Below are 12,243 nucleotides of genomic sequence, written 5' to 3'. Positions count from 1 at the left end.
TACAAAGACATAAAAAAAAATCAGGTTTTGTCATTATCAGTTCATATTTCCAAATAGGCCACTAGTATATAAAATATATAAGCTAATGGTAGGGCGCTTCGGTTGGGCTCATTGTAGATGATGAATCTCACATAACCCACTTATTTTGTGATGTTAGTAACCTTAGAACTCAGCCTTGTTGATTTACACGGCTTGTAGGCCTACTTGGTACTTGTAGGGCACCAAGACCAGTGGAGTGCACTGTATTTATTAATGTATTTATTTAATTTCATGAAAACATACATTTACTCCTGTTACTGTAATATTGTAGTCTGAAGAGACCTCTAGTGGTGAAACATGGGAACAAGTGGCCAACGCACACTGTCTGCATTATGCCATTTCAGCCTTCCCTTGTACAGGCTACTCTCATCACTGGGAAATGCTTTTGCATTCTTATTGTGCTATTTATACTATAATACTACTAATATATTCTAATTCTATTTATACTTAAAACAGTTGTGCGTCTGTAAAATATCACAAATGATTCAAGAAGACAAACATATTTGATAGGCAACAGTGTTCATGCTAAAAGTAGGCCTGTTGAGATTTCACCTGCATCAAAGAGTTATAGAAGTCTGGTTTTCCTCCAACAGGGCTGTGTTTGGTCCGGAGGAAGGTCTCAATGAAAGGTGACTGGCTCAAATACTCTAGGGGATCCACCTGAGGTTAGGGAGCTGCTGTCATGGCGATGAGCATCACCTACCCAGGTAAGGCAGCGTGTTGTTATGATCACCGAGCTATGTGGCCAAACACTGGCTCTGTCATGCTCATCTTCAGCAGATGCGTACTCTAAACATTTACGTTGACACGGCAAGCTAATAGTCATTTTATGGCCAGAAGGCTGTTCAGGAAGCTAATTCATCTCCGTATTGAGCAAACTGGACATACTGAGGGGGCTATGTTTGTATTTATAAAGTCAAGGAAACCTTAAGTCTAAATAAGCAAGGATGGACTGCTGTTCAAAACTCATCAGGTGGAGACCTACTCGACAGCAAAATGGAGAGGAAGCGGAAGGTGGGAAAGGGGGAGACAAGCCAAAAGAACCCAAAATGAAGTAAGTGGCATTTCCAGTTTTATCCCAGATGTACAGTACTGCGCAGAGGTCCATTTGAGATGTCACTGATTACAAATAATTTGATGTCTCCAAATGGATAATAAAATGAAAATGGAAAATTGTGGTTTGGAAATCAATTCCATATTAAAATGTCCCCTTGGTTGAGGGTATTGATGCAGATTTTTATTTAATTTCTACTCTAATTACACATCTACTCATTTAGCTGATGCGAAACACCTAGCTACATTAAAAAATATGTTGGTGTGTTTTACCGATATGTCAGCCATGCTTTAGAATATTTTATTTTGTGTATCTGGATCCTTCTGTAGATTCTATGCTCTCCTTCGCTCCCTCACACACACACACACACACACACACACACACACACACACACACACACACACACACACACACTCACACACATTCACACACACACACACACACACACACACACACACTTATGCACACAGAGTGACACGCACACAGACACACGCACGCACACCTGCACACACACACACACACACACACACACACACACACACACACACACACACACACACACACACACACACACACACACACACACACACACACACACCACATGACACAGATTGTTTCTGTCCTCCCTCAGCTGGAGAGATTGGAGGCACTGGATAGTGGATCCGTCTGGGGAGTTTTACTATGGTTGGCTGCAGGTCATGATCTTCCCCATCTTCTACAACTGGGTAATCATCATCTGCAGGTAAGGCTGACACACACACACGGGGGTCTCAGAGCTCAGAAACACTCCGCTCTCTTCACCCTATACAGCACACAAGGCCAGTACAATTCTGAACGTCTAAATCCCATATTCCGAATGTCGTAGCAGACAGTAAAAATTGGCAGTCACCGCTATTTACAAGCAAAACAAGCTTTAGAGCTAGTCATAATTTATGACAGTCCTATAATGTTGTCACACTTATCATTAAAGCAAATGACAAATAAACACATGAATGTTGTTTCAGTTTTGCCGGTTTTTATCCCATCAGGGATAGATAGATAGATAGATAGATAGATAGATAGATACAGTAGATACTTTATTGATCCCCAAGGGGAACCAGTCAGGGATAGATAGATAGATAGATAGATAGATAGATAGATGGATAGATAGGTAGATACTTTTTTGATCCCCAAGGGGATCCAGTCAGGGATAGATAGATAGATAGATAGATAGATAGATAGATAGGTAGATACATTTTTGATCCCCAAGGGGATCCAGTCAGGGATAGATAGATAGATAGTTAGTTAGATAGTTAGTTAGATAGATAGATAGATAGATACTTCATTGATCCCCAAGGGGAAATTCAAGATAGCGTTTAGAGATGTGGTGTCCCTCTCTACTGTATAAATGAGCCCACACGTCTGCTGTGCAGGGCCTGCTTCTACTCCATAGAGGAGAACTTCCTGGCCGCCTGGCTGACCCTGGACTACATCTCTGACCTGTTCTACATGACCGACATGGCAGTGAGGGGACGCACAGGTAAACATCCCACACAGGTCGCTTATACCGTAATTTCCCGACTATTAGCCGCGGCTTATACATTGATTTTGCTCCATTTCTTCAGCTATGAGGTTAATACAGGGGGCCAGTTAATATGGTGTTAATATGGTTTTGTTTATTTTAACTTGCATAAAACACTGTCCTGCGGCTTATACACAATGTGGCTTATATGCGGGAAATTACTGTAGTATGGGAATCTATGGATATGTGGGTGACTTTGTGGTATGTACTTCAAGTTAGATGGTGTGTTAGGATGGGCAAATTTGACATTTTGTGATTGTCCAGGAGCACAAGTGAAATGTCCATATTCACTCACTAAAGGCATGCATAAGCACACTAAAATATGGATCTACAGAACATACTGTATGTCTACACATACACATACAGTGTAAGCACATGCAGTCTACATAGTACACACACACATTACAGTGTAATCACATGCAGTCTATAGACAATGTCCTTTCATCAGACAGAGGCACATATTACAAAACACCCTGTAAGCACAACCACACCTTTATATAAATAAATCTAAATAAAAACGTACACACACATACAGAGCCATACACACAGAGCGAGAGATAGAGAGAGAGAGCGAGAGCAAGAGAGAGAGAGAGAGAGAGAGAGAGAGATACTGTACGTATATGACTTTACCCCCCCTGACAGCGTTCCTGGACCAGGGCATCCTGGTGCACCAGGTGTCGCGCCTGCGCTCCAAGTACCTGCTCTCGCGCAGCTTCCTGCTGGACCTGGCCTCGGTGCTGCCCACCGACCTGCTCTACCTGCGCCTGGGCGTGCACGCGCCCCTCGTGCGCCTCAACCGGCTGCTCCGCACGCGCCGCCTCTCCGAGGCGCTGGACCGCATGGAGACGCGCACGGCCTACCCCAACACCTTCCGCATCGCCAAGCTCATGCTCTACATCTTCGTGCTCATCCACTGGAACGCGTGCCTGTACTTTGCGCTGTCGCGCTACGTGGGCTTCGGCTCCGACCGCTGGGCGTACCCCAACATCTCGCGGCCGGGCTTCGCCTCCATGCAGCGCCAGTACTTCCACTGCTTCTGGTTCTCGGCGCAGATCTTCACCACGGTGGGCGACACGCCGCTGCCGCGCCGCGAGGAGGAGTACCTGTTCATGATCGCCGACCTGCTCATCGCCGTGCTGGTGTTCGCCTCCATCGTGGGCAACGTGGGCAACGTCATCCTGAGCCTGCGGAGCCGCGACAACGTCTTCTTCCCCAACCACGAGCTCGTCAAGAGCTACCTGGGCAGCCGGCGCATCAGCAAGGACCTGCGCCAGCGCGTCAACAGCTGGTACCAGCATCTGCACATCAACAAGTGGGTGCCCCTTCCGCTCACACCAGCCCCCACTATACGCCAGACATGAGTTATGGGTGGAACAAGGAAACTCTAGCACTCAAGATAGTGCTGATAGTGTTGAATTAAAATAAGCTGAAACTGTGTAGCCTACAAGGCCTTAGATGGACAGAGACTGAGATATCTAGGTGCTTGGCTTAGCCCATCTTCAGTGTTCCCAGTTTGAGTTTGAGTTTTGAGAAACACTGATGGGTGAAGCCTGAATTGTTTGTATGTCAGTCTCTGTGCATCTCACATATCTCAGTCTCAGCCCATTTTAGGCCAGTAGCCTATTTATAACAGCTAAAGCTCTAGTCTATAACAGTCTTCTTCACTATTTCACTATCTACTTTAACTTTTCCTGGGCTTGGACAACATTCCAATTGTTTTCTTCTTAACTGGACTTGCTTCTCTCTGCCTACCTGTGGTCCACATTGCTTTATAATCACTTTGGTCTTACAGAACATTGTACTCTTCCCTGACTGATTGATTGATTGTGTGTGTGTGTGTGTGTGTGTGTGTGTGCGTGCGTGCGTGTGCGTGTGTGTGTGTGTGTGTGTGTGTGTGTGTGTGTGTGTGTGTGTGTGTGTGTGTGTGTGTGTGTGTGTGTGTGTGTTTGACCTCTCCAGGAAGATCACGCGTGAGAACGAGATCCTGGAGCTGCTGCCTGCCTCCCTCCGCACGGAGATCGCCGTGAGCGTCCACCTGCCCACCATGTCCAAGGTCACCATCTTCCAGAACTGTGAGAAAAGCCTGCTGGCGGAGCTGGTGCTCAAACTCACCCCACAGGTACAGGTCACCTACAGGTCAAAGGTCAAGGATGGGGAGTTCATAGGTCAAATGAGGAAGAGGCACAAGCACAACTGACCTCAGCCAGAGCCCCTTTAGGGAGAGCCGGTCCACTTCCTATTAACTCCATTGTACCGGATTGTTCATGCAATCTGTTGAAATTCCGCTGGGGGCGTTGCCGAGCAAGTGATAAATGAATTGTGGTCTATGGGGCTAAGCGGCTAGAACTCGTTTTTTTCACAGTTGACAACTTCATTTCTTAATGTACATTGTCGTAGTAGCTACCTGAGTATAGGTTTTCCACTGGAAATGAAATAAAAAGTCACTCATGTCCTTTCTGCTTTTCATAGGATGGGCCGTTTTTCCTGTAACATGCTAGCATTTAGCTCATGGATGCTCGCGACAATCGCGACCGATTACGACCGTCGTGAAGCTGAACCTTCTTTTAGGTCTATGGCCGTAAAGTGGTTCGCTTGTGTCACGTGACATGAAAACTTTGAAAGGGTTTTTAGGAATAACAACACATATTGAAAATTGTATTGGTCAGCTGATTGTCAAGTCAAGTTATCCTGCATCGCATGCATTAATGCAATTTTAGGAGAAAAACATATATAACAAGAAATGTGGTACTGGGGGGTTCAGCTCCATTGCTACCCATTCATTCATCACTTGCTCGCGATCGCCCTCTAGTTGCAGTACCATGCGGAAGTATTTCGCTAGTGGTCCTTCTCCCCTTATTAGACATTCTCTGCCTCAGCCCTTAGAATGTTTGTCAATCAGTAGAACTATAGGGGGCTGAAGAGACATTGTATTGTGGGATATTGAGAATAAACTAAAATCCTATGACTTGGTGCTTACATTGTAAAATCTCATGTTGGTGTTTGAGTTAATGAGCTGGTTGACTATAGTCTGCCTGCAGTGGTGTGAATCAGTATTTCCTTTGAATCACCTTGGCCAATACTCTAGGTCATCACACATTAACCTGTTAGCAACCAAAACTGTTCAACAGCCTGAGCAATGCTTGTGCAGTCCTCAATAGTATGAATCAGTATTCCCCATGAACGTGAATCACCTTAGTCAATACTGTGGCCTACTGTACCTCTCCAACACATTAACCTGTTTTAACATCACATACAGCATTAGTGTTTTTTGATATTTAATCAATTCAGTTCCACGTAGCTAAGATGATCTTATCACCTGTTTTAACATTACATACAGTATTAGTGTTTTGATATTTATTTTTTATTTTGATATTAACTCGGTTCCACATAACTAAGATGATCTTATCACCGCACTCAGTGAGTGGTTAAAAGACAGGGAAAGAAAGCACAGAGTTTGCACCCCTTCAGGCCTTCAGGTAATGTGAAGGTCAACCAAATGCTCAAACCCATTTCCAATCTGCTGTTAGTATCAGCAGCAGTTCATGTTAATGTTTGACGGCCATTATCTGTTCTTATTTTAACATCACAGCCACCCGTTTGCAGCCAATATTTACACACTTGACTGATTTGACCTCACCTGGGCTAAAGGCTATTCTGAATAATCCTGAACTAAGCACTAGCTTTATTTTTTTCTGTGAAGCAGTTGACTTAACAGACTATTACAAAGCTGAACTGATATCACCAACCTGAACCCACACAATGTTCTCCAGACAGCCAGAAGGGCTACTGGTGCTACATGCTCTGTGCAGTTCACAATAGTCACCTTTGCCAATGGAAATTGGGGTTTCTATGCAGCCAATGAACTGATTTCACTTATGGATTTTGATTCTGAATTGATTTTTAACTGTTCATTTGTTTGTTGTTGATTATAATTGTTAGTGATGTTATTGTATTTATGTCTGTGTGTAGAGCGCTTTGTGTTGTGCTCTGTGCATTAAAAACAAATGTGCCACAGTGCCACAGTATACACATAAAAATACTTACTTACTAACTTTTCCTTTTCTGTCCTGCCTCCCCCTCGCTCCTCCTCACTCCTCCTCCTCCTCTCCTCAGGTGTACAGCCCAGGTGAGTACGTCTGCAGGAAGGGCGATGTGGGTCACGAGATGTACATCATTAAGGAGGGCAAGCTGGCCGTGGTGGCGGACGACGGGGTCACTCAGTACGCCGTGCTCGGGGACGGGCAGTTCTTTGGAGAGATCAGCATCCTCAACATCAAAGGTACCATGCAGCAGGGGGCGCTGTGGCGCAGCAGGCTACAGCGCTCGTTCAGACCCCGTGTATCACCTACGGTCATTTCCCGATCCTGCCCTCTCTCTCTCTCTCTCTCCCCCACTCACTTCCTGTCTCTACTTTCCTGTATGAATAAAGGCAAAAAAAGAGGAGAGATCAGTACCATGCAGCGGGGGGGCGCTGTGGCGCAACAGGCTACAGCGCTCGTGCCGTGTACGGGTCCAAGTGCCCACCTGCGGTCGTTTCCCGATCCCGCCCTCTCTCTCTTTCTCCCACGCGCTTCCTGTCTCTCTCTACTTTCCTGTATGAATAAAGGCAAAAAAGGAGAGATCAGTATCCTCCACATCAAAGGTTAAGGTACCATGCAGCACTGAACAGCGTCTGAACAGCGTCTGAACCCGCATGCAGTTGGTTGCTCCCCACCCCCACCCCTCTCAGGACATTTTTTTGACTGACAGAGAATGCGCTCTTGAACCGGTTCCGTTTGGAATTGTTTGAACCTTGGTGCTATCTAGTGAACTAGCCCGCATTTCCACCAGTTTTGAACCAAACCAAGGGTGCTTCATCAACAATGGGTGTTGCATGCAAAGCAACAATTAATGAGATGTATGAACGGGAGCATGGTATGAACAGTTGTACCATAAAAGTGGCAAAAAATAGCTGTGTAACATGCCAGTTAACATCTGCAGTGTAGCGCTCGTTGACTAGTTTTCTTTTCTCATGGCAACAGTTCTCTCTCTGAAAGGTAGAATGACACATCCACTCCGATTCCCAAGACACCCTTTTCTGGTTCAAGCTCTGAACGAAGGTGTTACGTTCCGAAACGTTTGTTATTTGGTCGGAATAGATATCAGATGCTTCAGGTGCTGAGTGGGAGGCTCTCTTTACTTCACTCTCCTTACTTCACTCTCCTTTTTTGGGCAGCCTGAAGAACAAATAAACAAATTACAAATATATAAATAAACAAAGCAATATAAATGGTGATACTGTTTTATATTGTTAAGATGTCATGACTGATACTACTTCATCAGTTTTGATTTCTAAACAGTTTTAAACCAACCATTTTTAATACCACTATGAGATATCCAGATACATTATTTACCACACATTGTTCAGAGCACAAAACCTTAATGTTATTATTCTAACAAAAATAGAATAATGGGCAAGGATATGACCAGGATGATGATATATATATATATATATATATATATATAGATAGATATATTTAAAAAACGGTCCAATTTAATACAAGTAACAATTAATTTCCTCTCTGCCTCTGATCTGCATAAAAAGGGAATAAATCTGGAAACCGGCGGACAGCAAACATCCGCAGCATCGGCCACTCAGACCTGTTCAGCCTGTCCAAGGAGGACCTGACGGCCACGCTGTCCGAGTTCCCCGCTGCCAAGCGCCACCTAGAGGAGAAGGGCCGTCAGATCCTCACCAAGATGGGCATGCTGGAGGAGACCACTGATGATAGCAATCAACCGGACCAGATGGAGACCAGGGTGTGTGTGTGTGTGTGTGTGTGTGTGTGTGTGTGTGTGTGTGTGTGTGTGTGTGTGTGTGTGTGTGTGTGTGTGTGTGTGTGTGTGTGTGTGTGTGTGTGTGTGTGTGTGTGTGTGTGTGTGTGTGTGTAGGGATTCTGGGGGTGCAGTGCTGGACAGGGATCTAGAACATGTGAGCGTACACTGTGAGATTACCGCTGGAGAATGAAGCTGTCATGTTACATGTTAAGTATCACAGTCAGAAGTATTGAAATGTACATTTTCCTATTCGTAAAAAAAGTACAGAATATGACAGACAAAGAAACCCTGAGATGTTGTTAGACATCTCAGCATACAGCATTTCTCGTGATTCCTTTTTGTTTTTTACTTTCCAGTTACAGACAATAGAATATACCCTGGTGTTTTGCTGATGCGTTTTACTTGCCGGGAAGTGTTGTTGTTGTTGTTGTTGTTGTTGTTGTTGTTGTTGTTGTTGTTGTTGTTGTTGTTGTTGTTGTTGTTGTTGTTGTTGTTGTTGTTGTTGTTGTTGTGGTCTCAGTAGTCGCCCTATTCTGTCCTCCACAGGTGGAGCACCTGGGGGAGACGCTGGACACACTGCGCACTAAGCTGGCCCGGCTGATGATGGAGCTGGAGTCCAGCGTGCTCAAGATGGAGACGCGGGTGGAGCAGCTGGAGATGCAGACCGAGGGCTGGGGAGGGATAGTGGCCGAGGGAGGAGAGGAGCAGGAGGAGGAGGAGGGGGTGGTGGGGGTGGTGAAGGAGGGAGAGGTAGCGATGGAGGAGGACGTGGGGCTCAGGGCATGGGGGAGATTGTGGAGAGGGAGAGGTGGAAAGGAGAAGGAGAGGGAGAGGGAGGGAGGAGATGGGGAAGGAGAAGGAGGAGAGGTGGAGGGGGAGAGAGGAGAGGGAGATGGAGGAGATGGGATGGAGGATGAAGGGGAGAAGAAGGATGGGAAAAAGGAGGAGGAGGTGGGTGGAGGGGAAAAGATAGAGGTAGAGAAAGAGGAGAAGGAGGGAGAGAAAAAAGAGGATAAGAAGGAAGAGAGAAAAGAGGAGAAGGAGAAGGAGAAGGAGGAGGCAACAACTCAGGCTGAAGAGCAGAAATCAGGTGAAAGGAAAGATAAGAAGTGAAATTAATAAAAGAGTCTCTGGTGAATGATGGTGTAAATGATGTAGTGATTTCCCTGGCTGCAGTGGAGTTAATTACCAAATAAATTGACATGAGTGATCTTTTTTACCATCGCAAGTGTATGCAAGTTTTCACGTTTGTATTGTAGCTTACTAAATGCTTGTGACATAGAAATGTTTGTTTTTCACACCGCATTAGTGACTTTTATTTGACTGATATAATGAAGAGGACAAGATACTGAAATAATGAAGATGCTATCTTGTGCTCTTCATTATAACAGTCAAATCTTGAAGATGGCCAAATTGAACTTGCACCTCCTGCAGATGTCCACTAGATGGCGGCAAACACTCAGTTTCGAGAGCATTACACACAAAGTTATCTTTCCATCCTCACTGATGAGAGGACTCGCTTGGATATATTTTACGGGACGATGGGACAGTTTGAAATCCACTAGAAGAGGTGCTTGGTCGCTCCTGCGATGGTTTATGTTGGTATCAAAGCGTGAGTGATGGGTGTGGCAGATGGGGAAGAATGATTTGTGTTTGGGTAGATACGGCAACAACTGGCAGCCGTCGGGGCAGAGAGACTGGCCAGATTTCACCGCGGTTTAATCACTCTCGCGGCGCGGCCGTGTCACCGATAACCCATTACGTCCCATTATGTTCGCTCTCTGGCCGTGCATGTTGTTCTGTGTGTGTGTGTGTGTGTGTGTGTGTGTGTGTGTGTGTGTGTGTGTGTGTGTGTGTGTCTGTGTGTGTGTGTGTATGTGTGTGTGTGGAGGGGGATGGGGGGGGGGGGGGGGGGTGACACAGGTTTTGTAAGAGGTTTGTTTGGGTGGCCTCAGGGTGTTATGTGAAAGGGCTCAAAGCTCTGTTTTATTATTTTAGACGAGATCTTTTTTTTTTTTACAGAGATGACAGTAGGCCTATTCCAATGATGACAATCTTCTATTATAACCTGCGCCTACACCAGTGGGAACATTTAGATTAAAAAACATTGAGGAAAACAATCATTTAATAATTTTATTTAATAAGCCTCGAGTATTTTGGTGAAACTCCATTTGCATCAGGCTATACTCTGCTAAGCTTGAAATTGGTACCTTACTAGTACAATGCAGCTGAGTAACTTAGGATTGACGTGCTTAAAAAGGTGTGGAAGATAGTGTTTTTGTGGAAAAGGGGTCATATTCTGGGAGCATAAGGCTATTCTGAAAGGTGCAGTATAGGCTACTGATTATGTTTCATTAATAAGTCTCAGAATTCATAAACAGCCTACATCCATTTAATTTCAATCTTCCATCTCAAAACACACTCTGCAGCTCTTACCAAGTCGAGTCGTAATGAGCTTGGGCTCTTTCCAGTGCCCTGTGGTGTAAGTCAAAGTTTAACAGCCATTAAAATAAAAATAATGGGCCTTCTGCTGCCAAACTTCCCTCTACATGATCTGGTGTTAGTGGAGTCAGTCACACTGCTATGCATCTGTTTTGGCACCATTTTAAATAGCTTTTGATATTCATGTTAACATCTGTGTAAAATCCTCAGTAACCCCATCTGCAATTTAGAAACACAATTTGTTTCATTATCATTATTATTTTTTTTTTGGATTATTTTTTTTCTTCTGATTATGGCAATAAGATAAATTATTTGTTTTGTTTACAGCAAACAATAGTCAATATAAAATTGCTGACTTTTAGAGAACTAAGTGTGGGAAATATGATAGTGGTATACTACCACACGTAAAGAATATGAACATGGCATGATAATATGTCCTTCACTTGCCCTGGGTTGTTGTGCCTTTGGATAACTGGAATCAACAAACCTTGAGGAAAAACCCAACATAGAGAATAGAGGAAAGATTGAGGAAAAGACTTGAAAGTTGTAAATTGAAAATGTGTGATTGTTTTGTGTCTTTGAAATAGGTTGTTAAAATTCTATTCATCATATACAATGATGTGATTCTTCATTTTTTTGTGGCAGAATACAATTTCTTGGACAGACCTCATTGAATTTATCAATCATCATTCAATCATCATATTTAAAATTATTATAAAATAAAAGTGTTATAATTATTATCTTTTTTACTATAAAACATAATACAGCAACCAACTGAATTTTGGATTTCAAAAGAACTCATTAAAGCACCTTGCCGAGGCCCCACATGATTTACTTGGGCTGTTCTCCTCACTGCCCTTCCTTTATGCACCAACCACAGCCTCCAGCTACGGCCGGTTACAGCAATCTTTATCTTCATCTTACTCTTTTGATCACAAAAAATATACCTGTAGGGTGCACTACACACACACACATGAACATGAACACACACACACACACACACACACACACACACACACACATACACACACACACACTCATGCACGCGCACACACACACAGACACACACACACTGACACACGGAGACACACAAACATGAACACACACACACACACACAGAGAGACACACAAACATGAACACACACACACACACACACACACACACACACACACACACACACACACGCACGAACACACAAATGGACACACAGGGTTTAAGGGTTGGGGGCTTTGTGGTTTGTGTTGTGTGTAATGTTCATTAGAGAACAAGGGCTGTGGATTTGAGGTGTCTGTTAAGTCGGGCGGGGGTAGTGTCACAGCCTCACTTAGA

The 12,243-nt window shown here is 44.3% G+C and overlaps 1 protein-coding gene and 1 long non-coding RNA gene across 2 annotated transcripts in view; one reads left to right on the top strand and one right to left on the bottom strand.

The window, feature by feature from the left end:
• Positions 1-12,243, bottom strand: part of LOC134078706 (uncharacterized) — a 142,402-nt gene that overhangs the window by 63,405 nt on the left and 66,754 nt on the right. The window lies entirely within an intron of this gene.
• Positions 1,069-10,438, top strand: cnga4 (cyclic nucleotide gated channel subunit alpha 4). Its single transcript, XM_062533549.1, has 10 exons — positions 1,069-1,093; positions 1,725-1,835; positions 2,506-2,612; positions 3,297-3,966; positions 4,614-4,773; positions 6,768-6,933; positions 8,239-8,453; positions 9,018-9,194; positions 9,294-9,422; positions 10,427-10,438. Exons 1-10 carry the CDS (start codon positions 1,089-1,091, stop codon positions 10,436-10,438), a joined length of 1,752 nt encoding a protein of 583 aa, XP_062389533.1. The 5' UTR covers positions 1,069-1,088.

Source organism: Sardina pilchardus, chromosome 4 (assembly GCF_963854185.1).
Source record: "Sardina pilchardus chromosome 4, fSarPil1.1, whole genome shotgun sequence".
Classification (NCBI taxonomy): domain Eukaryota; kingdom Metazoa; phylum Chordata; class Actinopteri; order Clupeiformes; family Clupeidae; genus Sardina; species Sardina pilchardus.
This window is presented reverse-complemented; position numbering and strand designations above follow the sequence as displayed.

Excerpts from the sequence above, each read along its gene's own strand:
- cnga4 (XM_062533549.1), top strand. Across the intron at positions 3,967-4,613 it reads CAGCATCTGCACATCAACAA|GAAGATCACGCGTGAGAACG; the intron begins GTGGGTGCCCCT and ends TGACCTCTCCAG. Across the intron at positions 4,774-6,767 it reads TGCTCAAACTCACCCCACAG|GTGTACAGCCCAGGTGAGTA; the intron begins GTACAGGTCACC and ends TCCTCTCCTCAG.